Source organism: Pezoporus wallicus, unplaced genomic scaffold (assembly GCF_028554395.1).
Source record: "Pezoporus wallicus isolate ANWC-B61680 ecotype Strahan unplaced genomic scaffold, APGP_CSIRO_Pwel_v1 contig_8714, whole genome shotgun sequence".
Taxonomy (NCBI): Eukaryota; Metazoa; Chordata; class Aves; order Psittaciformes; family Psittacidae; genus Pezoporus; species Pezoporus wallicus.
In genome coordinates, this window is record NW_026635695.1 from 1,246,284 (window position 1) to 1,272,354 (window position 26,071).

General features: G+C 42.5%; 1 protein-coding gene across 7 annotated transcripts in view; it reads right to left on the reverse strand.

Moving 5' to 3' along the window:
• Positions 1 to 26,071, reverse strand: part of CADPS (calcium dependent secretion activator) — a 211,381-nt gene that overhangs the window by 53,085 nt on the left and 132,225 nt on the right. For 2 of the 7 annotated variants that reach the window (XM_057397351.1, XM_057397347.1), the window contains exons 14-19: positions 17,891 to 17,992; positions 16,918 to 16,981; positions 16,017 to 16,140; positions 13,549 to 13,617; positions 12,670 to 12,687; positions 3,290 to 3,396 (exon numbers count right to left, since the gene is read on the reverse strand). In XM_057397351.1, coding sequence (XP_057253334.1) covers positions 3,290 to 3,396; positions 12,670 to 12,687; positions 13,549 to 13,617; positions 16,017 to 16,140; positions 16,918 to 16,981; positions 17,891 to 17,992 — 484 coding nt within the window. The remainder of the gene's footprint in view (positions 1 to 3,289; positions 3,397 to 12,669; positions 12,688 to 13,548; positions 13,618 to 16,016; positions 16,141 to 16,917; positions 16,982 to 17,890; positions 17,993 to 26,071) is intronic. The other 5 variants (XM_057397352.1, XM_057397348.1, XM_057397353.1 and 2 more) reach the window with 3 other exon arrangements.

Below are 26,071 nucleotides of genomic sequence, written 5' to 3' on the forward strand. Positions count from 1 at the left end.
AAAAGGAAAAAGAAAGCTATTTTTAAAAGAACTTATGAAGAAAAACATGTGATCATTTATGGAGAAAAAAAAATATGCCCAAACCAGTCACACTTTCCTTTTTGCTGCAAAAGTCAAATTTTAGCTCTGTAGGTACTTAATTTATTTCAGGATCCTCAACCTTCTCCTGCCTATTCTCAGTGAACAGGACCTTCTTGCTCAGGTAACACCATATTTGAAAAACCTCCTTCAAGATGGTAACGTTTCATTTATTTACCATCTACTTACCTGCTTTGTTTAAAACACAGTGCGAAGGAGGGGTAAAAAGTGTGCTTTCTAGCCAAACACACCTATTATTGTATATTTTACACATGGATACACATGTATATATGTATGACCTCAAGAAGTTAAAATACATATATACATATACACATACGTATACATAGAGAGAGAAAACACGTTTAAAAATAGGTGAATGGCATTGTCTCTGGCATTTGTCATCAGTCATCCAGAGGGAGAGAAAGGGAACTAGGAGACATCTGATGGGAGAGATGACACAATGACAGAGACCTCTCGCTCTCACAGATTACAGACATAGGCACACGGTTTCTGCTGCGTTTCTGCCTGTGCTGGTTTGCTTCCTTCTAATGGGTAAGACAAACCTAACTGATTGACACGGTACTTTGTAATGGGTTTCGAATGTCTTCTGTGCTCTGAGTATTATTTTCTGGGTTCTCATCATATCTCTTATATCATCTACCTGGATGTGCATGTGGGGAAAAAAAGGCACATTTTAACTGCAAAAACTGCCTGATTTCAGTAAAGGCAGGTATTTCTTTAGTAAGCACTGCAAATTAGTTTTCTGCTGAACACCCAGAGTAGACCACAGAGTTGGACCTTGCAGGTTGAACCTTCTCCAGGTGAACAGACAACACGTCGAAAAAAAGATCACCAGGAATAATTTGGGGAAAACCCAACACCTCAGTGCACCATCTCAGCAGTTCTCACTGCACAGTGAGAGCACGATGTGGCTACAATGCATAACAAAAATGAGTGATAAACCACCCAGCCTCTTCTCTCTCTTCCTTTGGGAGCAATTCAAAGTGTGCAGAGAGCTGGCCAGCTGCCTGCACCCTGATGAAATGCCACAGATACGCTCAGGACAGGGATTCAATAACATACCGACAGCGTATCGGGCTTCTGGAGAGAGATGAATTTCACCCAGGTCACCATTCAGAACAAGGGACCGGCATGCCTCCTATCCGTGTTGGCATTAGCCTTCTGTCTCTAATCAAATCCCTGTGACACAAAAGATGCTGGAGAAAAGTTCTGAGTCTTCCTCCTGGTGAGGATCTTGGTGACGTGGCTGGCTGAACGCGACCGGCCCTGTACCTGCTTCTTTCACAAGTCTGCTATTTCCTAAATAACCCGTGATTTAAAAGCAGCTCCTTCCTGGCTGGTTGTACATCCAGCCTGTGCTGGTGAGGAGCGGAATAAAACACTCGTTATCCTTGGACAGGTTGTCATATTTCAGCTGCAAGCTCTTGAACATTCCTGAGCTTTTGTAAAGATGAAGTTTATTTCACTCTTCACCCCGTATATTCTCTCTCTACATATAAATACTGTATATCCAGTACAAGGCACATACAGACAAAACCAGAGGAAGACCACTACCATTCTAGGCACTCGTGTAGTATTCAGTCCACCTCCACCACAGTGTACTAGAGGTTGGGTGAATGCAAAACGACAGAGGTAACAACAGGCTGAGGAGAGAGTCCAGGCAGGTAGGGTTGTGTTGGGATGTAACTGCAGCGCTCGTAAAATATACCCATTGCTACATGCATGGACTGCTATGCCACATTTACCCTCCTGTGTCGGGCTACCAGCTCCGCAAGCAGCCGACTCGAAGTTGCTGTTACATTCCTCGGTCAAAGTTACGGAAGCGAGGGCAACCCGGGTAAAATCCCAGTAGGAAAACATGGCACTGAGAGGGCATGCACGAAATATGACAGGAGTGACTCGTTTCATTCGGTTTAGTCACATACCTCTTTCCCCTGCCAGGATCATCCAAGATTGAATGAACAGTAGAAAAACAGGGAGGAAATTTAAATATGCAATCAAGCATTAGTTGGGTGTTGTGGATTGTTGTGTATTATCAATAAGTTAAATTATACTGCAAATTTAATATACACTGGAATGATTTTTAGGTGATTTTGAAATTATTTATCAAATGCTCTTAATGCAAAATATAGTGAGTATATATATATATATCAATGGGAAGGAAAAGAGAAAATAGTGAATGAGTGTTACATTACCTACAGTCATAAACAATAACTGTTCACTCTGAATGTTAAAACTATCAACTTTTCAATATGCATCCAAGAGCACCAGATTTAGAGAGAACTCAGGGCTGAATCCTGCAAATACTTACATGGGTACACAACGTCACTTGCTCGGGCAGAAATATCCCAACGTGATGAGAACGGGACTACAGCCAGCAATGTCAGCTGCCTGTGGGGTCAAGTGTTTCCAGGATCAAGCCTCAAGATTTTCTGGTCTATATTTGACTATGACATGGTTTCAGTGGGTTTAAAACAGGAATCTTTCTGTTAAAGTGCTTTGAAGAGTAAAGAGTAGTTGCATAAGGCCTTAGATAACCCAAATAATGAGTAACAGAATAATCTATCCTAACCTCCGTGACTAGTAATTGAGGTATTCCCAATAAGCCAAGGCAGAAGAGGCCAACAAGAAACCAGGTGAGTTAGTCACATACTGCAGGAGCCCAGGGGAAGCCCTGGAAACAACCTGAATGCTCGTAAAGGGACAAAAGAGAACTGTTTTGTTTTGTGGTGGTTTTCCTTGCTCCAGCTTTGGACAGCAGGAGCCGTAAGCTCCTGCAGGGACCCCGCTAATGCTGTCTGGAGGCACAAATACAAGGGCATTACTTGGAAATATGACCTTTTGGAAAAACGGACAGGCTTGCTCCTGTATGTAGTTGGTGGTGAGTATATTTGGCCATATCCGTCTCCTGCTGGCGCTGTATGAAAGGCTGCAGACTGACACAAAGAGCAGAACCGAATTCGTTCCTCCTTCAGCCCTCCCTCCCCTCTGCAAGAGCCATCTTCCTGACCTGTCACTTTGCCTGCATCGCGCTCGAGCACCATTACTTAAGAATACTTTTGGCTTTTCAAGAGCATAACCCAGCACCAGTTGGGAAGACATCACACAGATATGCAAAGCTCCCTGCGAGCCGCTGGAGCCCCCTGCAGACCCGAGGGGGAACACGACCTCGCAGGGCACCGCTGCTCACCTCCGCATGGTGTTCTTCGTTTTGCTGTAGGACTTCAATTACCAATTCTGCCAGACGTATTGTATCTTCTAACTTTTTAGCTGGTGTGACTAACCGGCCTACATTCTCTGTAGTACAAGAACTCGAATTAAAAGGGAGGTAGAAAGAAAAGCTAGACGTACAGTAAAGTTATTTTAGAGTTTTTTTTAAAAAAAGAATAAATATAATCCCACAATATTCTATAGCTTTAAAGATCTTTTCATGCATATGTTAAATGCTTATATAATTAGTACTGAGCAAACCAGAAAGCCACATTCGTTATTATACTATGAAAATGCAGTGCTCCAGCTCCAAATTTCACAATACTGTCAGAGTTCACTTTATGGTGAGATGGTGGCACTTTATTAGCTCAAATAAGAACATCGCATTCCCTAAAGACAGCATCTGGCCACTAATACACGAACAATATATATCCTTCAGTGTAGATGATGCTATTACAGAAATTACATCTATATGATTTTAAAAGTCTTTTCAGAGGATCAATTCAAACAAATCTGTCCTTTTAATGAATTGCCAGACTTGAGAAATTCAAATGTCACCTGCTACTGAAAGCAAAGATTGCAGGCCTGCCTTGCTCCAGGATTTAACTCTACAAGGGTCAAGGAGTTATGCATGCTGGAGGGAGTGGAAAGTGCTAAATCCCACTAGGAGTTCATAGGTAAGATTCATATGGGAAAAGAGATGCAACTTTACAGCAAAAACCCCGCAAACAAATCAGAGTTTAAATCCTGGAGCTTGGTCTTTAGTTACGTTGAACTATTTTGCAGCATTCTCTGAAGACTTTAAAAAATAATCTAATTACAGTCTTCCAGGTAATTTATGTTATTAACAGTACATTAAACATCTGAGGTGCTAACAGTCTGACTCAAATAATATAGAGAAAATCACATTTCCACTGAACGACAGCTTCTGCAGACCTGGCTGAGTGCAAGCGAGGAGGTTTCTGTGAGCTCACCATGTCTCACTTCCATGAGGTGTCCAAACTCTCCCTGTGATGACTACCCTGAGGAGAAGTGGAGCAGAAGATCTGCTCCCTGGGATGCACCCATGCTGTAGTATGTCATCAAGTTAACTACACATCTGTCCCTCTGATTAATAATCTGGTGCCAATCCCACCACTAGCACAGCTAGGGTGAAGAACAGCATCACACTTTGGTAGCTACACCAGCCAATTAATACCTCTGCATGGATGTATATTTTGGCATTTCCACAATATTGAAGCTAGAAAATTCATAAATGGGTAGCAAAACCCAAATAGCCAAATAAATCTGAAATTGGCAGAGTGCATGTCCACAGCACAGCAAAATGCTAGCAGTGCATGCACTGTAGCGTCGTTACTAGCAACCACCCTGGGATTTCCAAAGAGGCCCAGCTAAGCCAGCAGTGTGGGTCATGCTGACTGCTGGCTGGGCATCTCAACTCCAGCCTTCTGCACACACTGCTGTTTTGCTCTGCTCTGCTGGGTCACCCAGGGAAAAATCCCTGCCCTGCTGAAGCATCAGTGCGCTTTGAGGACTTAATTGTCCCCCTCAAAATCTTGCCTGACCCAAGTTTTCCCTGACTACCTGTTCAGGTAACAGATTTCCCATGAAATGGAAACCCATAGTTTTCAGAATGGTAACATTTGGGTGCAAGGGGTACACGGGCTGTTTTTTTTGAGGACCTCTGGCATTGCAGGTGCCCAGCTTGGTTGAGAGATGCACCGTGGTTTATGCCACAGATATGGGCCTTGGGGGTTTCTTCTCTGGTTTTACTTTTGTTTCTTGTATCACTGGAAACAAACAAAGAAAGAAACAAAACCACCCAGGTTCCCCTTAATATACTTAATCGGGCAAATACTGCAATTGGAGAACTGCTGGTTAACTCCTCATTCTTTCTCCTATCCAATCCAGCACCTCACTGGCTACAAGAAGCCAGTACAGGCTTCCTTTTGCAGAATGAGTCCAAAGACACACTCCTTATTAAGCTCTGGCTGTTTCTGCACCTCTGAAGCCAAGGGGAAGCTTTTCCATTGATCAGAGCAGCATCAGGCCCATTCTCATTTGCAACGCTGATCTGCTCTCAAATACAACTAAAAGACAAAAGTGTTAATAAGAACAACTGCTCAGAGATGCTGTCTTTAAAGAAAATATTGATGCTTATACAACTTTGGCAGCCAGCAGATGTCAATCTTAATTTTTTTTCTTCTTATTTTAAATATTTCCCTGGTTAAGTTACTATACATCAGAATATTCTGCTAAGATAGCTGGAGCACTGACAGTTACATGAAACGTATACGATATACTTATCAAACATTTCATCCAACATCATGTAAAGCTCATACATATTTATAGTTTCCATGCAAAATGTTATGCAACAACAATGTTATTTTGTGCTGACGTTGATATTTGAAAATGTTGCATATGTCAGACATTGCTAGACAAAAAAATGTGGACATTTTGAAATAAATGCTACCTCTAAATCTCTGAAACCTACCACATCACGCTAGGTATTTGGTATAAAGCTGCACATGAGAACTAGCTTTCTACTGCTACACAAGCAATCGCTAGACTAGAAAACCACTGAATAAAAGGAAGGAAGACTATTACAGTACTTGGCGGCTGTTTGGCCATGCCTTTGAGCATATGATTTATCATGTTAGTCTGCGTTTGAGGAGATGATGGTGGCCCAGCCGGTGGCTTAGGCTTGGACGGACGGGCTGCTTGGGCATGACGGAGAGAGACACCAAAAGTAAAGAGACAAATGACTTCATAAACAGTGACAAAAAGATGGAAACTTCAAAAGGAACATAAGCAGAAATGATCAAGTACAAATGGCATAAGCTGCTGGGTTTTTGCTTATCGGTACTTGAAATGTTACACGGTAATGACACCATTTGACAACACACATTCTAGAAGTCAGCAGATTCGAACATCCTACAAGACTGTGCAATCAGAAAGCTAAAAATTCAATGCAAGTATGAAACTGCACTTCATGCAGCCATGGAAGGAAACTGAAATAGGTTAATTCCCTCAAAACTCTGAAATCCAGAGAAGGTGTACTAAAAAAGATGACTTGAAGTCAGCGCCCCAATGCTTAGGTACATTTAGCAATAGAATAATGAGCCACAGGAATTAATTGCTTTGCAAATATCAATTACACATTTTAGAATTAAACGTCACTGTTGGTTAAAGGCAGCTATAAAATATTCTTGTGCAATTTAAACATGTAAAAAAATCTGTCACTTAAAAATGTGTGGTTCCTGATCGTTTCCAGCTCATTTAATTATTTTCAACTTGGAATTCTAGTGGCTTTTATATTCTGGGTTGAATCATATATAAAAACTTGCCAGCTCTATCAAATATGTTACTTGCTATTCCAAATGTTAGAATACTGCAATCAGGACTTGACCCATCTGTCATATAGTTTACAATATCAGCATAGGAAAAATTCAAAGAAAATAGCCTTTCCTTTTACATACACTCAGAGAATAAATTATAGGCTGTGAATATATTAACACAATAGTTTCTATTCCATTTAATAACAGTTTTTAGCAGCATTGTGACTATTTTTAATCATGCCATTTGCAAGGAATCTGGCATATTTATCTGGACATTCTATTGCCAAAAGTCCTTGCCATTTTGCTTGCATTTTCCAGTGGGTAAAAAAGAAATCGGTTGGCTTCTGCAAAGTAGATTTCTGATTGCTTTTAATTCTCACAGAATTATAATACTTATCAAAGTATAATAAAGAATATTCGAGTAAACCGTTAAAGAGTATGAGTTAGGCTGGTTCCCCTTTCCATACACAGAGATAGATATACACACATGCATAAACACACATACAACGCATACATGCACACGCGCGCACACACGCACACTCTTTTATTTTGTCTTTTAAGCTGTATAGTGGTTTAATTCAGACTATCAGATTCAAGCTATTGGTTTTTAGCTTTTTTCTTATTGTTGTTGCTGATTTCTGGTAAGAGGAAAAGCAAATCTATTTGTTCATCCCTGGAGTTATCCTGATTCTTGTTCAGTGTTTACCAAGGGTGGCTTTGTCCCCAGAAACAAACCTCTCAGCCTCAAGTGACAAAGATAATTGCTTTTTTGGGGCACTGGCCTAGTGACTTTCACTCTAATTGAAAACATACGCAAGAGTTTAATTTGGCTACTCACTGGTGGCTCCTGAGCTCAACATGTAGAAGTAGAGAGAATATATTCCTGCCCATCACAATGGAAAGCAGTTTGTGCTGAGGTCCCTGTATGGGAAGGGACCGTGGGGAGAGGAGATTACACATCTCCTCCCACCCACATCTGACTGCAGGGTGGGAACCCTGGACATCCAGGGAGTCCATTGAGTGTCAATGAGAGATAGCATCAAAGGCAGGGTAAAATCACACCCCAGAACTCCATCCCACTGCACCTCTCAGTGCTGTGACCCTTAAATGTGAAGTCCAGCTCCTGCCTCCCCAGCCCATCAAAAAATAGACCCGAGACTTCATAGACATCCAGACCCCATCGTGTAGAACAGGCTGGACTTGTGCAAGTGTTTTTTTTTTGTCCTAGGGAAAAGTCATTAACAGAGAAGGAAGAGGAGGAAAAAGGGAAGAGATGCAGCAGCACCGGGACTTCATGAATTGCTAGTGCAGCATGTACAGAACAGCTTGGAGGAGGCTCCCGCTGTGCAGTTGTCAGCACAGTGCCCCGGGGTGGCTTTCTGCTTCTCTGGGAGGCCTGTGAGAGATCCCCCCCCAGCGCATTATCCTGCTTCTGGCATCTCCCTACTGCCACCGGTGCTTGATCACAAGCTTCCACAAGGGATTACAGCAGGTTAAGCAACAAACTCTTGATGTAAATCTTATCTGGCCCAATCTGCACAAACATTCAGCTCTTTTATTCATTTAAGTATCTTAGACCCAAATCCAGGGCTCTTGCACGATGGCTGCAAAACCACCTGGAGCTGAAGGAGAGGGGAAGAAAAGGTCTGTTCCTTCCTATGGGCACTGAAGGCCTCGTGAAGCCCCAACCCACATTTTCTTTGTTGTCTCTTTATTGCAAGAAATAAGGTCTGCCTAAGAAAGTGATTAATTTCCTCTATAAATTCAAATAGAAATGGGGCTGTGACTGCAACACCCCATAGGCAGTGGAGTTGATGTGTGGGTCTGGGTCCAGGTCTCGGGGATATGCGAAGTCTTTCTCACGGGGTGTCTGGGCTCATGCTCAAAGGAGAAGTGTAAGGCTGGTTTTACGGCACTTGCCAGAGATCAGCTGCAGTGCGCGTGGCAGGTTTTGTTTCACTTTGGCTTTTCTTTCTTCCCTGTTCTTTTCCTCTCTAATGCCTCACCACAGCCAGGTTAGCATCAGAAATGTTCTTGCATTTGCTGCTTACATGTGTCAAATAAATAAGATTTAAACACCTCCAGCATTGAGAGCAGGAGCAGCTTCTTGCTTCCTAACAACCTGACAAAGTGCCTTCCTGGACAAACTTCTGCTAAAGGTTTTTAAGCTTCTGCATGATACTTGCACATAAAATACACACGCAGAAACTTGAATTACTGGGCAAATTCTGGGGTTGTGCTTACAATAAGCTTTAGCCTGCAATTATTATAACAGGCATATTAAGAATCTGCGCTACTTCGAGTATTTATATTGCATACAGTTCATTGTGTGTATTTATGGACCGGAAGATCTTCAAACTACGTATTTCTCACTCAGCACTGTGATTTGTGCTAGATGAGCTACTAATGCACCAGCATCAGTGAGAATTACACTTGCAATAGCAGAAGAGTATTACTGACTTCTCATATTTTTTAAAGCATAACCATTGACTCAATGATTTCTTTATAATAATTAAAAATATACAACCCCTGCCAAAGGCTTTGGTACATAAGCGTTATGTGTGTGCTCATTTGTGAGCCAATCATGAAAACAATAAAAACAGCTGCCGTTCTCAAGGTAACTATAAAGAGTAATGGACTTAGCCTGAGGATGAGGCAAAGCAGCCTTTTACTATATTTGTGAACTGAATTTGTGTGTACCTGAAAGGGATTTCATTGATATTATTTCTTTCAAATTAAGATGCGTTGTCTTAAACGCAAGGAAAATTAATAGAATTCTTTTTTTTTCAACTCACAAAAAGACTAATTCAGCTCTCAAACCCCAACATACCGAAAAGAGAACTGATCTCCTGACTTTCTGTTGATTATTCAAACTAGTGAAGAATTTTTGCATATCTGAATTGTGCCTCATGCCTCAGGCAGCAAATTGCTCTGCAGTTGGTAAGAGACTTAAGGAAAGATATCGACACAATGCAGATCTTTGTGTTTTCTGAAGCTCTTGTAATAACTTTGATGCTGTTTTAAACACTGCCTTGGAAAGGGCAAGAGGAAATCTCAAAAGCTGCATAATGACTCTTTGTTAAACACAACCGAATGGCACTTCAAGGAATGAGACAAATAAAGCAGCAGATCAGCAGCACAGAAATATAGGTTGTTGTCATGTCTGATTTAAAGTGTAAGACTTGTTAATGACTCCAGTCTCCACTCCTGATGTTTTCATCCTTTTTGCATCCATGTTTATCTGAGGAATGTAATTTCACTTTCTGTTTAAGCATTGGGGGTTATCACAAGTGCTGGAAGCAATTGCCCAGTGGTGGCTGGGCTGACAAATCACGTGGGACCTCTCCTTGTCTTGGACCAGGTTAATCAACAGGCAGCTCAGCTCCTAACCCTTCAGCACACTCGCTAAGATTTATGGATATGTGCATAGGGCTTCTGAGGCTCAGATCCAGAAGTAGTGAAGTGACATAAAGTGAGCATGGAGGCTGTGACAAGGGCCAGTACGAACGCCTTGAAAAATACTGGTCTGCTTCTCAACAGCCTGCTGTATTGCTCTAGTAAAAAACCAACCTCCTCTGCACCTGCCTCCTCGGCTGAGGATGCTTTCCATGCCTGCTGGGCGAGTGCTATGTGAAAGATGCTCCATCGCTGGTGCCAGCCAAGGTTTCCAGCCTGACGTAAACACCTGAGAGATGTCTGCCTCTGTACAGGCACCGTGGCTGCCTCTTGCTGCTCTGTGGCAGCACTGACCCCTGCACTGACTAGGTTTCAGCTTCCCACATACCCTGGAATCACTGCTGGGTGTGTTTTCTAGGGAAGTCAGGCTTCCCCACCAGCTTGGCTGGGAGGGACTGATCCGAGGAGGACAGAGCATGCCAGGGATGTAGCATGGTGAGATGCTATGCCTCCAGAGCCCTGCTTTCCCAAACAGGGGATGGGGAGGCTGCTGGACAAGCGAAAAACCGGTTATTTTTGGATAGACCCAGAGTAGCTGATTTCCCTTGGTAAACAGAGCAACAGAGCTTCAGTAGGTCCCTCTGCTCTCCAGTTACTTTCCAACTTGCAGTCTGTGCCTCACTGCTCTACCGCCCAGCACTAAGCACCGAGGTGAGACCATCCTCCAACCCCACATCTCTATTTCTCACCTCTGTGCATCACCTCAGCAGTACCACGAGAAGCCTGTCTTACAGAAACCAAAACTAAAACACAGTATGAGAAATACGTGGTCTGAAAACTAAAGAAGTCTTATGCTAAACTAAATCAATGGTCAAACTGACAAACCATTGCCCTGGCTGGCACCACCTCCAAAGCTGCCTGTACCCAACTCCCACAGTGCAAAGTGGCACTTGTTTTCATGGGAGCCCTCAGTGCCACAGCACCCCAACACAGTGCAGCACACTTCAAAAATCCCATGCACAAGGGATGCAGAAGTGACTCTTTTCTAATGAAACAATGGATTCCTGATTTATGTAAATAAGCAGGTGAACACTTATTAAAAGGCTGCACTTATTAATCTGAGTGTTAGTAGTTTGTCTGGTTAATAATTAAAGCAAATCATTCTTCTTTAATTGTTTTAGCATAGAGTTTTGTTTAGTGTTCTATTTAATGGTTTTAAAGCGAGACAAGAGACTATATACTTCTCAGGAGAAAGGACATCAAAGGATGACATTTGTGTGTTTAAAAAGAAGTTGTTTTCAGCATCTTATTTTTATTCTTGCTTCTGGCAAAACAAATAACAAGTCAGGTCAAAGCCCAGTCACTTTTTCAACTCCACTTAAGCTGAGGAACTGGTTTCAAGTGAGTCCTGCTGACCTTGCCTGAAAATCTTTCATGTATGACAACAGATTTACAGGCACAAAGCAGCAGAGTCACAGCTCCCTGTGTCCTTTCACTTGCTCCAAGCATTGAGAAGAAGCAGTTTTATTTTAAACGAGCTGGGCCATAGAAACATCTTTCTGAATTTCTAAACCACGAGCACGCAACGAGCTGCTGTCAGCGAGCGGGATGCTCAGTGCATTGATTATGCTTCATGCACAACAGCCTGTGCTCACTTTAATGTTAGTTAATGGTAAGAGCTGGGATTGTTCCATTTGCTGTTTGTTTATTTGCACCTCTCATAGCCATAAGGATAAATTATTCTCCTTCTTATAAATATTTATTGCTATTGAAAATTAATTTTACTGTCATGCAATAGGTCTAGATCATTTGAGCTATATTGAGGAGAGAACCTGGCCCATCCTCTCGTACTGCTCTTTAAAAGCAGTTTGCCTTTGCAAGCACAACGGAAATCAACCTCATACTTTTTAAATTTGTTTGTTGTTTTGTTGTTTGTTTTTTTTTCCACAAAACAGAACAATCTACTCACAAAAAGAAATGAACAGTTCAGGTTTCAAGGACTTTCAAACTAGGACTCCAGGATACAACAGAAACGAGAACAGGGGCTTGCAGAGCTCCACCGTCCCTTCTGAAGAGATGGGCACTTGAGCTGAGCCTTTGCCTCATTACATGTCAGCACAGGTTAGAAACAAGAGACAAACATGACTTCTGTCCCACCAGATTGTTTGTTACACATTAACAAAAGAATAGGAAAAAAAGAATACTTAAAAACCCAGTCCTCCCATCAGGGCATAAAACAGAAGATGTGAAAACCAAAAATGAACGTTAGTTTAGTTATAAATGGGCTTGTTAGGTGTGGTAGATTGATGGCCAAATCACCAACATTAGTTTTTCACCCAGTTCTTTTGGAAAACGAGAAACTTTCACTCGACAAAGGCTAGATTCTCCTCTAAAACTGACTCCTGAGAAGATACTACATTTCTACATGGTATTTCTAATCTACACTCTATTCTAAGGAAGGAGGAAAAGAAGATTATGTAGACAGCACAAATTAACTCCTTAAGTATAAATGCATCTCCATTTTCAGCCTGAAGGAGTACATGTCTTAAGGAGCTATGAGAAAAGAAAACAAAATCAATATAACTCAACAGTCCTAGCAATTTATAATGCATATACAATTGTTCACCTGCATCCTTTTGATTCTCTATATGAAAGAGAGAAAGCAACAAGGAGAGAAAAGAGAGAAACAAGAACAGATATGCAGGATTAATGAGCAAGTGGACCGCACAGCCCCCCAGTTATGCGTGATATATGACATTTGAAAAGAAGAAAAGTCGCCCCGTCTCACCCCCCGCCCTCCCCAAAGCATGGGGTTACCAAAAGAAGCTCCTTTCACGGAGGTGAAAGAAAACGCTGCACAAATAGAAAACCAGGGAGGGCGAGCTCTGAGGACACAGAGGGGATCTCCAAGTGACATCGGGCTGGGACGTCCCATCCAGAGCTCAGTGTAAAGGAGTAAGTAAAAAAGGAGAGCAAGTAAAGTGCATCCTTCCGCTCGCGAGCTAACAGACAGGAGACATGTAAGATCTGATGTACAGAGAAAGGACAGCCTTATACAATCTTATACATAGGATTCCATAAAGATCTTATACGCAGGCAAAGGGATGGCTTTTTTCCAAGTGTCCTTTATCTGACCTCTAGCTCACTTCTCCCCCATTTAGCTGCTACCTTTTGATTGTGTACCAGTGACAAGCACTTCACAAATTGGGGTTACACGGAAGCAAAGTAAAAATGCATTCAGGTCACGGACATAAAGAAGAACTGAAAAAACTTACAGACAATCTGAGTTTATCACAAACAGATGGGTTAATTGTCTAACCTGTTTTAGGCTGATAAAAAGTGACTGGACTTCTCACACTGGGTTTTCACAGACAGAAGCAACAGACAAGCCAATGCTAAAAGACTTGAAGCAAGGAGAGTGAGTTGGTTTGGATCTGGACTTTCTTGAGGAAATGAAAACAGAAAGAGCGAGGACAGCATGGAGAGGAGGGTGGTAGGTACTCACGAATGGTTAAATCCATCACTTGAGAGGCCAAGCAGAAGACAGGATGCTCATACATTTCTCTCTTTTTCCCTATAAAAGAGGATTTGGGCATGCAAGAGGCTTAGGTCAGAGGTAAAGAGGTTATAGGCTATAGGTCAGAGGAAAACTTTATATCAGGTTAAAAGGAAAATAGCCGTAGAGTATTTTGGGGTACACACAGGATAAAAGGAAGGCAAAAAAAAAATAAAAAAAAAGAGGCTTAAAATTGGAGATCTACTGGATTAACCATTCAGCATGCCCATGAGTCACAAAAGAGGCTGTGACCATGACTCTGGAGGTTTGCTCTTAACTGCTTGCAAGAATATAATGATCAAAACATCATGAATAGAGGGAAATAGAATTTCATTGGTTTAAGGCTCCAAGATACTAAGGATTTCAGCCTTCAGTATCTAAGGCTTTCACAGGTATTTCTTCATAAGCATAGCCTCAAGCACTGCTGCCACCGATTTGGTTCTGCACCCGTGACAAAACTCTCTTAAATGCGTGGCTATTCAAATGTCAGCTTTCAAAAGCAAGATTTCAAAGCCACATAAGGTGCGCAGGAACACATCTCACCAAGGAAAACTTGTGATTTGCTCTTCTAAGGAAGTATTTGGACATGTTGTGGACTATGCTCATGAGAGAAAACCTGATGCATGCAGCTGGCGGATGTTGGGTTGTTCGAATTAACAATCCCAGCATGCTTGGAAATTGGTGTTACAACCACTTTTATAGAGACAGTATCAAAAAGTGGCTGTGGCCAATCACGGATAAAGGAGGAGAAAAGCAGAAGAGAGCAGGTAGTGTGGAATGAACTATTTCCCTGAAAAGGTAGCTGGAAAAAAATAGGTTTGTTGCTTCAAAGTATTCCCAGACCTAAAAGTCACAGTGCAAAAAGGAGGGCAGGTAATTAACACAACCAAGAAGAATTGAGGCACAAAAGGAAAAGTACACACTAACTGTTCTACTTTGGAAATGAATGCATTTTTACTTACAGATCATAAAGTTTGTTTTTGCATAGATTTATCTGAAAGAAGAGAGCAAATCTTACCAACGAGTTAGTGATATTTACACAGAGAACCTAAGGGAGCCAGCCCTGCTTAGAAGCATCCATCAAACAGAAAAGCTGCTTTTGATTCTCAGTCCTTCTCCAGCCTTGTCAAGTATATTTAAACATTGCATTTTACAGAATGCACCAATTAAAATAGCCTGTGAAGTTGAGTATTTCAATAAATTGCCTGATAATACAGTGCTTATGAAACCTTCGTTCATTCTCTATTTTTGTCACTCATTACCAAGTCAAGAGTTGATAAACATCCTTTTAGTGCCCAATTCTTAAGTGTTTCTCACTGGATGCATAACAATGAATTCATTACCACTGGTACACAATTTGCATCAACAGACAGGAAAAAAAAATGGAAAAAGAGAGGACATGTCATGTACAGAACCTGGACAATTTGTCATGTAACAACCCAATTTTTCATGTAAACAAGAGCAATGAAGAAATCAGAGGGAGTTTTGGGTGGGACTTTTTCTCCTCTCAATATTGTCCTAGAGGCATACGACAATAATCTCAGGTGTGCGAAAGCTTCACATCACACATAACAGAAACCCAAAGTCTGGAGCAGAACATACCATTCATCTGGAACATACAGGTTTAAGCAATTGGGAACTCGGATAAAGTTGGGTAGGAGTTTCAAGTTAGGAACAGCAGCCAACAAGGTACCAACATAAACTGATTAACATGTAAAGAACGACTGGATTGTAGAGCTTCAGCTAACACATATCTTCCAGCAAGCTTTAAAATGTCTTTTTGATGGCTACATGTGTCTCTGGTCACCAGTTATTATTCTCCCGTAACTTAAAAGGTCAATAATATCAGCTCTGCCAGATTTAGAGTGACAAGAAAGAAATCTGATGCAAGTATGGGATCACTGATCAATGACTGCTATGCAAACTGCAATGAGAACAAAACACTCCCAGAAAAAAGACATTTTAAATTGGCTACGAATGATTAAGCATAGATTAAACAGTTTTTCAGCTTCTTATTTTTCACTTGTTTCCTGAACTCCACTGTCACAAGCAATTAGCTGCACTACACCTTCAGCTGCAAAGATGACATCCCAAGTATTTCTCAATTTGCTTTTAAAACCACGACATGAGTCTGAATCCTACACCACTGGCCGAATGCACTAACGATCACATACACACAAAAAGCTACAGCTCCTTTTAACTGTTTCCTCCCCCTTTTCTATAAAAAGAAACGTTTTGCATAGCTTCCATTCTTAACTGCTTCCGAAGCCAACACCACAAAAAAAAAAGATTCAGAATCACATCAGTTTTATTGACAAGTGAATAAATAGCAAATGAGCTTCTTTTAAATAGCTCCCAGCCACAGTTGCCTCCTAGAAACATAACAAAATTGTAATTTCGCAAAGAAAGAGCCTTACCTTCAATTTTGGCATACTCTGATAGTCGAGTATAATTGACTAGAGCTGCTTGCTCCAAGCATTTACGGATGACTGTTTTTACCTCCTCTTGAGGGACCGGAGTAACTATGTCTTTCATCAGAACCTTGACACAAGAAAATCTGATTTGTTGTGGCATCGGGCACACAGAACTGTTTTTCTCCAAGCCCAGCGCACACATCCATTCCTGCTCAAGTGCTGCATGGCTCTTGGGGTATATGTACAATAGGCAGGATCCACTAACAAGGTCACCTTGGCCAGCTCGAGATGTGGGACCTACCCCTGCTGTGGTATTCCACTTCTATAGCTATACCCTACGGCATGCCCTGAAATCTGTACTGCTGATTTTTTTTAGGGCATGCCATTAAGATCTATTGCGACTTTCCCAGTACTAGGCAATGTTATGTCATTCTCTGGCTCTGCTGACTGACTTGGTTTTAAGTCTGGGCTTGGCCAAACTGAGTGTTAGGAGAGGTGAGAAGGATGCTGGAGCAGCAGGAAGGCTGAAATAGGGATGGGGAGAATAATGGTGAGCAGGTTTCAGACACCTGGGAGAAACAAGTCTGCCTTGAGATGGGTATTTCACCAGACAGCAGCCAGGCATTGCTTACAAGGCTCTGTGGCAGAGATGCTTGCCAGCAAGATCCTCCACCCTTACCCATGAGCAGACACAGGCTGCGATGCCTTTAGTGGCCAGGCTATACCTGCCTCTGAGCTGAAGCAGGAGAGAGAACAACCCCACCTAAATCCCACATTTCAACATTAAATATCGTTATTCAATACTATCATTAATTACATGTCCTATGGAAACCCAACAGTTCCTCAAGCTCTAGATGGAAATATACATGAATACAGGCAGTTTTAACCACTCTCTTACGCTTACCCGTTCCAGCAGCGATAAAGTAGCTTTTAGTGCACCTTCTGGACGGCCAAATGGAAAGCAGTACCTAGAAAAAACACATCATGTTAACATCACTGCATGTGAATAAGCCTTTCCAGAGCTATAAAGATGCTTTCCTGAATATGCGCAAGCAATTTCCTAGTCCCTCTGCCTGGAATGAGCAGTCTTTCTACAGGGTAACTTTCCAAAAGGGTTTGATGGTGTGGACAATAAGGCAGCAATAATAATAATAATTAATAAGCTGATTGTTCTAGCAGCTTCTTAAAACTGGGTGGCACCTGGGGAGTTTTTAGATTTCCCAGGAGAGAGTTAAATATCACCTTACTGCAAAAGTGAAAAAAAAACCCAACCCAAATCCCCTCTGGCAAGGTACATTTCCTTCCAGCCAGAGACCCAGTGATGCATCAGGCTGTAGGTAACCGGCTGAACCAGGCACTATCCCAGCGAGTGGCAGCTCCCAGGGGCTCCCACAGGCACTCTGCATGTGAATGCACATCACACGTCTGCATGCAAACGTGCACAACCTGTCCAACCTGGCTGGTGTGCTGGGGGCAATTCACCCCGTTTTGAGGGAGCAGAATCCATCCCTGCAGAAAGCCCTGCCCACCTGAATACTAGGGAGAAGGGAATATACACGGGTAGTAACTGAGCAGAGAACAGAGAAATAAGAGGATAAGGGACATTTCTTCTTCTTGTTCAATTTTAGAAAAAATAAAAGCATTACCATGCCTAAGGGAGCAAGATGGTTTGAAATATCCTGTAAAGGTTATATATTTGAAATCACTCTCCATTACAAACACACTACAGTGCAAGCTTCACTGCCCTGTGTAGGTCTGTGTCACTTTTGCAAAATTCATGTATGCATTCAAAACCTGCCTTTTGGCTTTGCTGCTTATAGGAGGGAGCTGGGAGGAAATCAGTCCTCTCGCATTCAGCCTGGGCTCTCTGCCTTTACCTAAAATGCGTGATCTGATTCTCCAGAAGCAAACGGAGCCGCTCCTTGATCTCTTCGAAACGCTCTTTCTCATCCACGGTCACAGTTCCTATCCCATCAGGCCTGGAGGAGAAATGCCATGAATGACTCAGACTCCACACCACGCCACCCTGGTAACTCATCCCTGCAGCACACAGCACGATGCCCTTTAGGAAAGGGATGCCACCAAATATGAGACGTGGGACAGAGGATGTGCCACACCAAGACACAGATGGTTGTGGCAGCATCAGTGCTGAGGTATCAAAACCAAACAAATAAATAAATACCTTCTCTCAGAGACATAATCTAGATGTGGATTCCCCCCCCTCCTTTATTTTTGCTGTGATAGGGAAGTCAGAAAACACAGAATCCCCCCTAAATACACCTATATGACAATGCACTTACTGAAGGATAGAGCCCATTGCTGGCAAAATAGGGACTGAATTTCTGCATAAAAAATCAGCTGGCAATTTAACACAATTCACAGTACAGAAGAATTACTGACAACAGGAATATATACAAACAGAATATGAAATTCTGTACTCCTTCATAACTGCTGAATCACCCCACTATCGTGATTTTCTCAAAGTGAACCATCTCTGATATATGCTGCAATGTGCCTGGAGAGCGACATGCATTTTGTATTTGAAAATGCAATGCCATTTCGGTCATTTAATTTCAACTTATAAAAATTAACATATTGATACGATTCACCAACGCTTTTCTCGGACTATTTACAACACTTTCGCATTTCAGGAGTGCACAGAGGTGCGTTGTGACACACAGGTCCTGCTGGCTTGGGGTATTTCCCATCGTTCACAGAGCACAGTGTGAACCCTGCTGAAGCTCTCTCCCGGGGCTGGATGATGCAGTGGTCCCTGTGCTCTTCCACCCCGTACCTCTGCTGATGCCAACCCATCCGAGAGCCGAAAGCAGCAATCCCCTCCTTCTCCCCCACACCCACATGGAGAAACATGCCATGCAGCAGAATTCCAGACGAGAGGAAAGCGCGAGTCTAATCCATACACCAAAGGAATCGGCCAGGCAGACAATCAACAGCACCGCTTCCCATTGCCGGCGAGCAAAGTCTACGGATTTGTGTACTCCTTGGGCAACTCTGCTGGCACAGGCACTCTTTAGGTAATGTAAGACACCTTAAAATTGAACAAACGTTCTTACTTAAAGGCCTCCTCCAGTGTTCAGCTTAAGCTGCACAAATCCGCAGTACTGGACTGGTTTGGCTATACAAAAGACTTGGCAAGGGATTACAAAGCTTCTAATGAACCTCCTGTCAGGGGTTAATTGGTTGGCTTTATTTTCTTCTTAAAGAATCAAAGGCCCTAAACTTTAAGGGAAGGAAAAAAAAAAGCTATTAAAAAAAAATAAATTAAAAGCTATAAAATCTGTATAACCACTTCTCCTTGACCCTGCATTTAGTTAGTTAGCTCTTGATATCTTCAATGCAAACTCTGGTATTCCAACACAGGTGAATAAACCATTAAAACCTTTTGGATAGGAACTTGCAAACTGTACATGATATTTACTGCAGAATTTTAAAGCTAAATATACATTAAGTAAAACTTGCAACATGGACACGGAAAAGGACTCGAATACCAGGGGATGTATTTAAATTTAAAGAACATTTCATCAGAAATCTTGACTTGATTATTTGCCAAATTCAGTTGTGTATTGAAGAAAAAAAATAGGAAAAAAAAGATTTAGGCTGAAACTTGGATAAAATGTCTCATCTGGGGAACACATTTCATAAACAGTTTTGGAAGTATGGATCTGGTCTCATTAGTACCTAATTAGGATTAGTTATTTTGAAGAAATGAGCAAGCCACAAGAAAACCAAATTAGCGAGCAAAAATTAATGTCTGAACATACTTAATATATTTTTATTCCAAAGTTCCATAAAATATTTAATATTCAGGCAGAGACGTTCATGCTTCTTGTGATGCTGTGCACCTCACAGTGCCTGGTTTGCTCCCAAGCAGAAAAGCAGATAAGTCAAGGCAGACCACATTAAATGCCATACGCTAAGGAGCAGGGTTGAAGCCCCCATTTGACTTTTGGCACTTGATTCTCTCCCTGTACCCATAGCAGCTCACAGAGTGTCACTAGGTTAATTGTATCAGCACTGACAAATGGGGTAGGAGAAGCTGCCTGCCCTGGCAGTGATTTACTGATGGACTGGAAATGGTCTGAAAGTTATGTTACCCTTTGCTGGGTCAGTAACCCCAACTGGAGAGATTTAATGGCAGGATCTGACAGCTTGGGTTGGGGGGCAGCCCTTTTGCATGAATCACAGTTTCTAACTGAATTCAAACAGCTTCGATTTTGCCAGAAATGTTTATTTAGTGCTCACCACATAACAATTGATGGTGGACACCCAAATGGGCTGATGTGACCCAAATGGGCATCAGTTGTGTCCTGGTTGGGCAGTGGTGGCTCTGGAAGTATCACTTTGGAAGCACTGATCCACACAAAAACAAAAGGTGGGTCTGGAGAGGGAACCTCTGGCCCATGTGGCTCTCACTCAAATCTCAATGCCCCAAGGGATACCAGCCCAACCGCTGCGGCGCATGTAGACCATGAAGGCTCAACCACCTGGTCTTTGACTTTCTTGGGGCCAGGAGGACATCAAACCCAGTGACCCCGGCCACCATTCCCTCCACGCAGGGCCTACCACACAGTATAAACTCACGCTGCCCTCGTGTATGATGCTACTGCAAACTTGAGACAATCTACAGGTCAGCTGTAGCCATTTTTGAAGCAGCACGGATGTCTGGAAGGGCCTGCCAACCGAGAGCCATCACCACGGCAAGGACTCCCTTTCTCACCCAGCTGTGGACTATATTGCATCTGACATGATGAGCATCTCTTGAATCTACCTTTCAAATTTTCGGCAAACCATTTTCTCACTGTCCTTCACAAAGTTGACATTTTCGGCAGCATGATAGGAAAGATGTCATGTCGGCTGCTTTTCAAGTTGTTGTCACAGTGGTTAGCACCAGTTCTGTCATCTTTGCTTTCCTCACAATCCCCCATCTTGAGCCATGTCACAAATAATAATACTTCCAATGTTTTTGTCAAATTTCAAATACTATAACCCAGCTGCACATCTTCGGATTTACTAGTTATGTTAATCTTTGTTGCTCATCTTCCCAGAAGCTGAAGCATTAGGAACTCATTAATTAGTGACAAATGCAGGATATACATAGAACTGGAAAAAACACTACCCAAAGCCTTGCACTTAATTTATTAGCTTGATAATTTCAAAAGCTAATTAAATATTCAAGTCAAATATACTTTGAAAATGTAATCTTTTTGAGGGAACATATTTATTTTCCCTTTTGCAAGAACACAAAGGGTAGATAGCTTAGCATCACTATAATTTAAGATTCACTTCTGTGCTCTAGACAATTCCAGTACATGGCTGATGAAGCTGAAAAAAATCCCCAGAAGAAGCACAAGTTGCACCAGCTTGTTCTGATGCTTATTGGAAATCTTGTTTTCAGCAAAGGTCTCCAGCTCAACTTTGATATTTGCTATTTGATCTCATGGACAGAAGCACCGACTCCTCCAGTGAGCAGCATTTCTGCAGCAAGGCTAGCTAAAATGCAGCTGCAGAACATAGATGCTCTCACACGCAACCCATAACCATGACATTATTACACTGATGGGGAATGAGAGGAGAGCAAAAGGGTGGAAAACAAAGTTCTGTATGTACATGGTATATACAGCTGCATGAGAGACAAAATGGGTTTGGGTCTATGAGTTCAGGTCAACAAACACCACGAATGCCTCCATCTGCGTGGCGACGTAATATCCTCTGATTCTCTATAGCTCCTGCTTACTGAGGTGTATGGCAGAAGTTGTGGGCAGAGAGGGAAGCAGAAGGGCAAAGAAGGCAAGAAAAATAAATAAGGAGATTTTTAATTATAAGTAAACAAGTTTCAGATCACTCCTTCTGCTGCAGATTCACTGTGTTGGCTCTAAACTAGCAAATTCCCACTGTAAATATTTCACATGAAAAGTTTTAAATGCCACTTTCCTAATCCCCCCTTGTTTTTAAGTTTGAAGCCATGAAAACGACATCAACAAAGCAGGTGGTGAAATTAAAAAAAGGGTTGCAATTTAAACAGGAAAAAATGATAGTCCTTGTTTAGCTTGGATGGGTTGTGCAAATTCTGGGGTTAATTATAAATTATAATTAGGACCTGTGCTCCTAAGGCCACTGCTTTATTCTACAAGCCCCGCCTCCCCCCATGCCCTTTTCTAATTATACCCGCTGCCCCCAGGGATAGTTATGCTGCTAAAACAAATATATCAAAATGATTTTTTTCTTAACAAAGACTAATATATGAAGCAATAGCACATGCATTTGTACAAAATTATAAATCTATAGTATAGCTCCAGTGGGTTAATCTCTTTGACATAAGCCTCTATGAAACACCATGGCGGCTCATAAACGAAAAGACATATCATCTTTTACACCTTTTATGTTTAACTTGTCTACACTTTTTTTTTTCACTAGGGAAAATATTGCTTACACGTAGCAAACAGATCTTTGCACGCACTGTGAGCCCTGGCATGCAGAGCCAAGGGAAAAAAAACAATGTCAAAAACTGATGCAAATAATTTGATTTTTTAAGTAACAACTCAAATATAAAACACGTGCTGCCTTCAGCTCCCTTGCTGCTTGCCAGGTGCAGCACATATGAGCTATACAGTAAACATCGATGATTAGTGCCTTGGACGGCATGTGTCAGGATAGGCTTTCAAAGGAGCCCTCGCAGGAAGACTCGCCTGCGCGAAGTCCCACCGCTCACACGGGGACTGGCTCTGGGGATGGAGGCAGGATCACAGCTGCCTGCCTGCCGCCTCCTGCATCTCCCCCTGGTAAATCTGATCTCAAAGAGCCCACCTGTTTAGACCTCTTGGAAAAAAGAAAGCTTATTCAGCAAAATACTGATTTTCCCCAACTCCCCTTTTTATGGGAGTTCACACAGTGTGGGAAATGTGGGTTGAAAGCCCTTTGTTAAGCCTGGCTCTCCACCCGCTTGAGATGCTGCAGAGCAAGGGAGCCATTTCATCCCCCCAGCTCCTGCCTTCATGTTGCTTGGGCTCTCCTCCACGCTGCAGCACAGAGCCAAGTCACGGCTCATCGCTTCTCATGTGCGATCTACACCCCTGACGTAGCGTGGCTGGACCGGATGGTTCCTGAGCACTGCCATCCTACACCCATTGTAATGAATCACGTCAGCCGGCCACGCTGAGCTGGTGATCTGCTGGTGGCTGGCAACCCACTTCCCTTCAGCACAGACAGTGGATCCTACCCGACAGCCAGCCGTAAAGCATGCCGTGTCACCACGGACTTACCATGGGGCTGGTTGGGACATGGAGCCAGCACCTAATGAAAGGTTACAGCATTATGCCCTGCCAGATTTCAACCTTTCCTACTGCAGCCAGGGCTGTGCATTTGAACGAGATGTGGAAACTAAACACAAACTACTGGGGAAGTATATAAAGATACTGTGATAAAGCATTCATATATTTACTACTTCTTCTAAGGGACCAAAAATGTCCTGTTTTGTTTTGTTTGTTTTTTTTTAACTAGCTGCACAGAAATATCTTAGAATCATATGATAGAACAGTTTTGGTTGGAAGGGACCTCAAAGATCCTCTAGTTCCAACCCCCAAATCTTGTTTTTATGTGAAACAGACAGATATATAATTAGTATACAATGGAAAAAAATTACATATATGCTACACAGACTTTTCAATTCCTCAGGGTTTATGACAATAAGATTATTTCTTCTGGCTTTGAGTAGTAAAAAACTAATGGTAATGCTAGCTAATGAAAGAGCTACTTCTTAAAAACAAGTCTGATGCTGTAAAATACAGCTTGAGCAAGTCATTAATGTACCAAATTAATTAGAATTATAGAATGGTTTGGGTTGGAAGGGACTTCTAAGATCACCCACTTCCAACTCCCTGCCATGGGCAGGGACACCTTCCACTAGCCCAGGTTGCTCAAAGCCCCATAATTAGACAGTCACTAATTATTAATTAGTAGAGGGTGTTGTAGCTGCTTGGACCTTGGGTAAATAGTCAGTGAACAACTTCCAGAAAATGCTGGTGTTCAATCGTTATTAGACTGGAAGAGATTCAGTCTGTCACCCTGATTTTGCTAAGTTCAGTGTCTGCTAATACTTAGCATGCACATGATCAATATTTTAGCCTTATTTTTAAAATTCTGACTAAAAAGCACAGAAAGAATCTTTTTTGGTGCCAAATTTAAAAGTTAAAAATGAAGTTATAATACGCCGAAGTCAGAAAAAGGCACAAGAGAAACCAAAGTCACTCCTGAAACCCACTTCTTAGAAAGGGGCAGCAATCACTGCTTAAGGCTTTGGCACTAATTTGGGCGTGGGAAAGCTGAGCTGAACTTTCTGCTCCACGCTGCAGACAGGGAAGCAGCGAGGCTCCTCTAACACATCACTTCTCTGCATGGCAAACACTGCTGGCAGTACTGTCATAGATAGCCCTCCAACGTGAGGACAGCAACAAACATGAAAACAGAAGGCAGGGAAAAATCTCGGTGGTCACATAAAACCTTCATAATTCTCCCTGGTCACATAAAACCTTCATAATTCTCCCCCAGATCACAATGTCTTCTCAAAAACACCCCTGCTTCTTGCCTTTGCTAGTTTTTTGGAGGACTATCGATGAAGGAAAGCAACACCCTCAGTACTGTAGTGGTGGTACCAAACGCAGGTATCAGTAATCACTCAGCGTGTGTTGTTGGATGTATGAGTAACGCTATGCCTTTCTTAACTGCCACATAGGTGAACACATCGAAAATCACATCATCTTCCATAATGGCAGGACTTTCAAAAGCCACCCAGTGATACGTGGTAGGCAAAACACTGTTATCAATTCACTAGTGAGCACAACAGTGAAAAAGCCTCAAGTTCCTTCGACTTAGCGAAGAGCAAGCACACGCGTAACAGTAAATCATGCAATATTCAACAGTTTTTGCCTCTTGCTGGTCCCTGCCTTCCTGACAGCCTGCACCTTACCTATTCAGGTGTCTGCAGGAGGTGAAACTTATGACAAGCAATGTACAATTAACTCCATTTTTACTTGGAAAAGGATGACTTTAACAGAAAAATTAAGGGGTTTGTCATGCAACTAGCAGTGATTTACAGCCTTGGTTTTGAGAGATTATGGCAGGCTTTCAGAGGTCTGAATAAGCTCCATGAGCCCACAGGAGGGAGGGGGAGACACCAAACCCTGACACAGAAAGCAACAGGGTTCCAAAGAGTTCCCAGAATCCCTTTTGACCATTTCACCTGATGCGGCCACAGGGTCAGCTACAAGCTTGGAGGTGCATTTCCACCAGCATCCATTCTGCTCCCGTCCCACGCTGCAGAGGCAGGAGCTGGACAGGCGAGGAGGCATCATCCCCATGCTGACGCCTGTCATCCTGTCAGCCTTGACCTTCAGGCTGTCCTCAGCATCCACACCGCAGCCCGCCTGCACTTCCCCGCTGACTGCGAGCGACTGTTGTCTCGCTGCCTGACCTTATGCAAACACGATACAAACAGACAGCCCACCTCAGCTCCATCACTGTCTGCTGCTAATACATGAGACTGATAGCCACATGAAATTATCTCCCTCCTCGACCTTCATTACTGGGTGGCATATTCTGACTGACAGCCAACCTCATTCTGGGGAAAGCTAAACCACCTGTTTGGGGTCTTTGGGCTGTCTAAAAGTGAAGGAACTTCCTTTAGTAAAGAAAATCAACACTTCCCCAGTTTTGCAAGAAAAAGAAGACTTTGATAAACAGAGAAAATGTCTTGTAACTTGAATCTTCCCCAGACCTCTGTGCATACCAATAACAACGCAATGCATAGATGCTTTGCTGGAGGTTGGGCAGGGCTGCTCTCACCTCAACAAAGTTTGCAAGGAAACTTTTCATCTCTTCCAAGAGCTACGTGTCTCCTGGGAAAAGCATGGCCAGCCCTAAGGCAACAAGCAACGTATGGACACAGCAGGTGGGAGGAAGGGATGTAGCTAAAGTGAACCCTGCTTTACACATGTCGCAACTGCCAGTAAGGACTGCACGGGTGAACATTGGCTTTCTGTTGG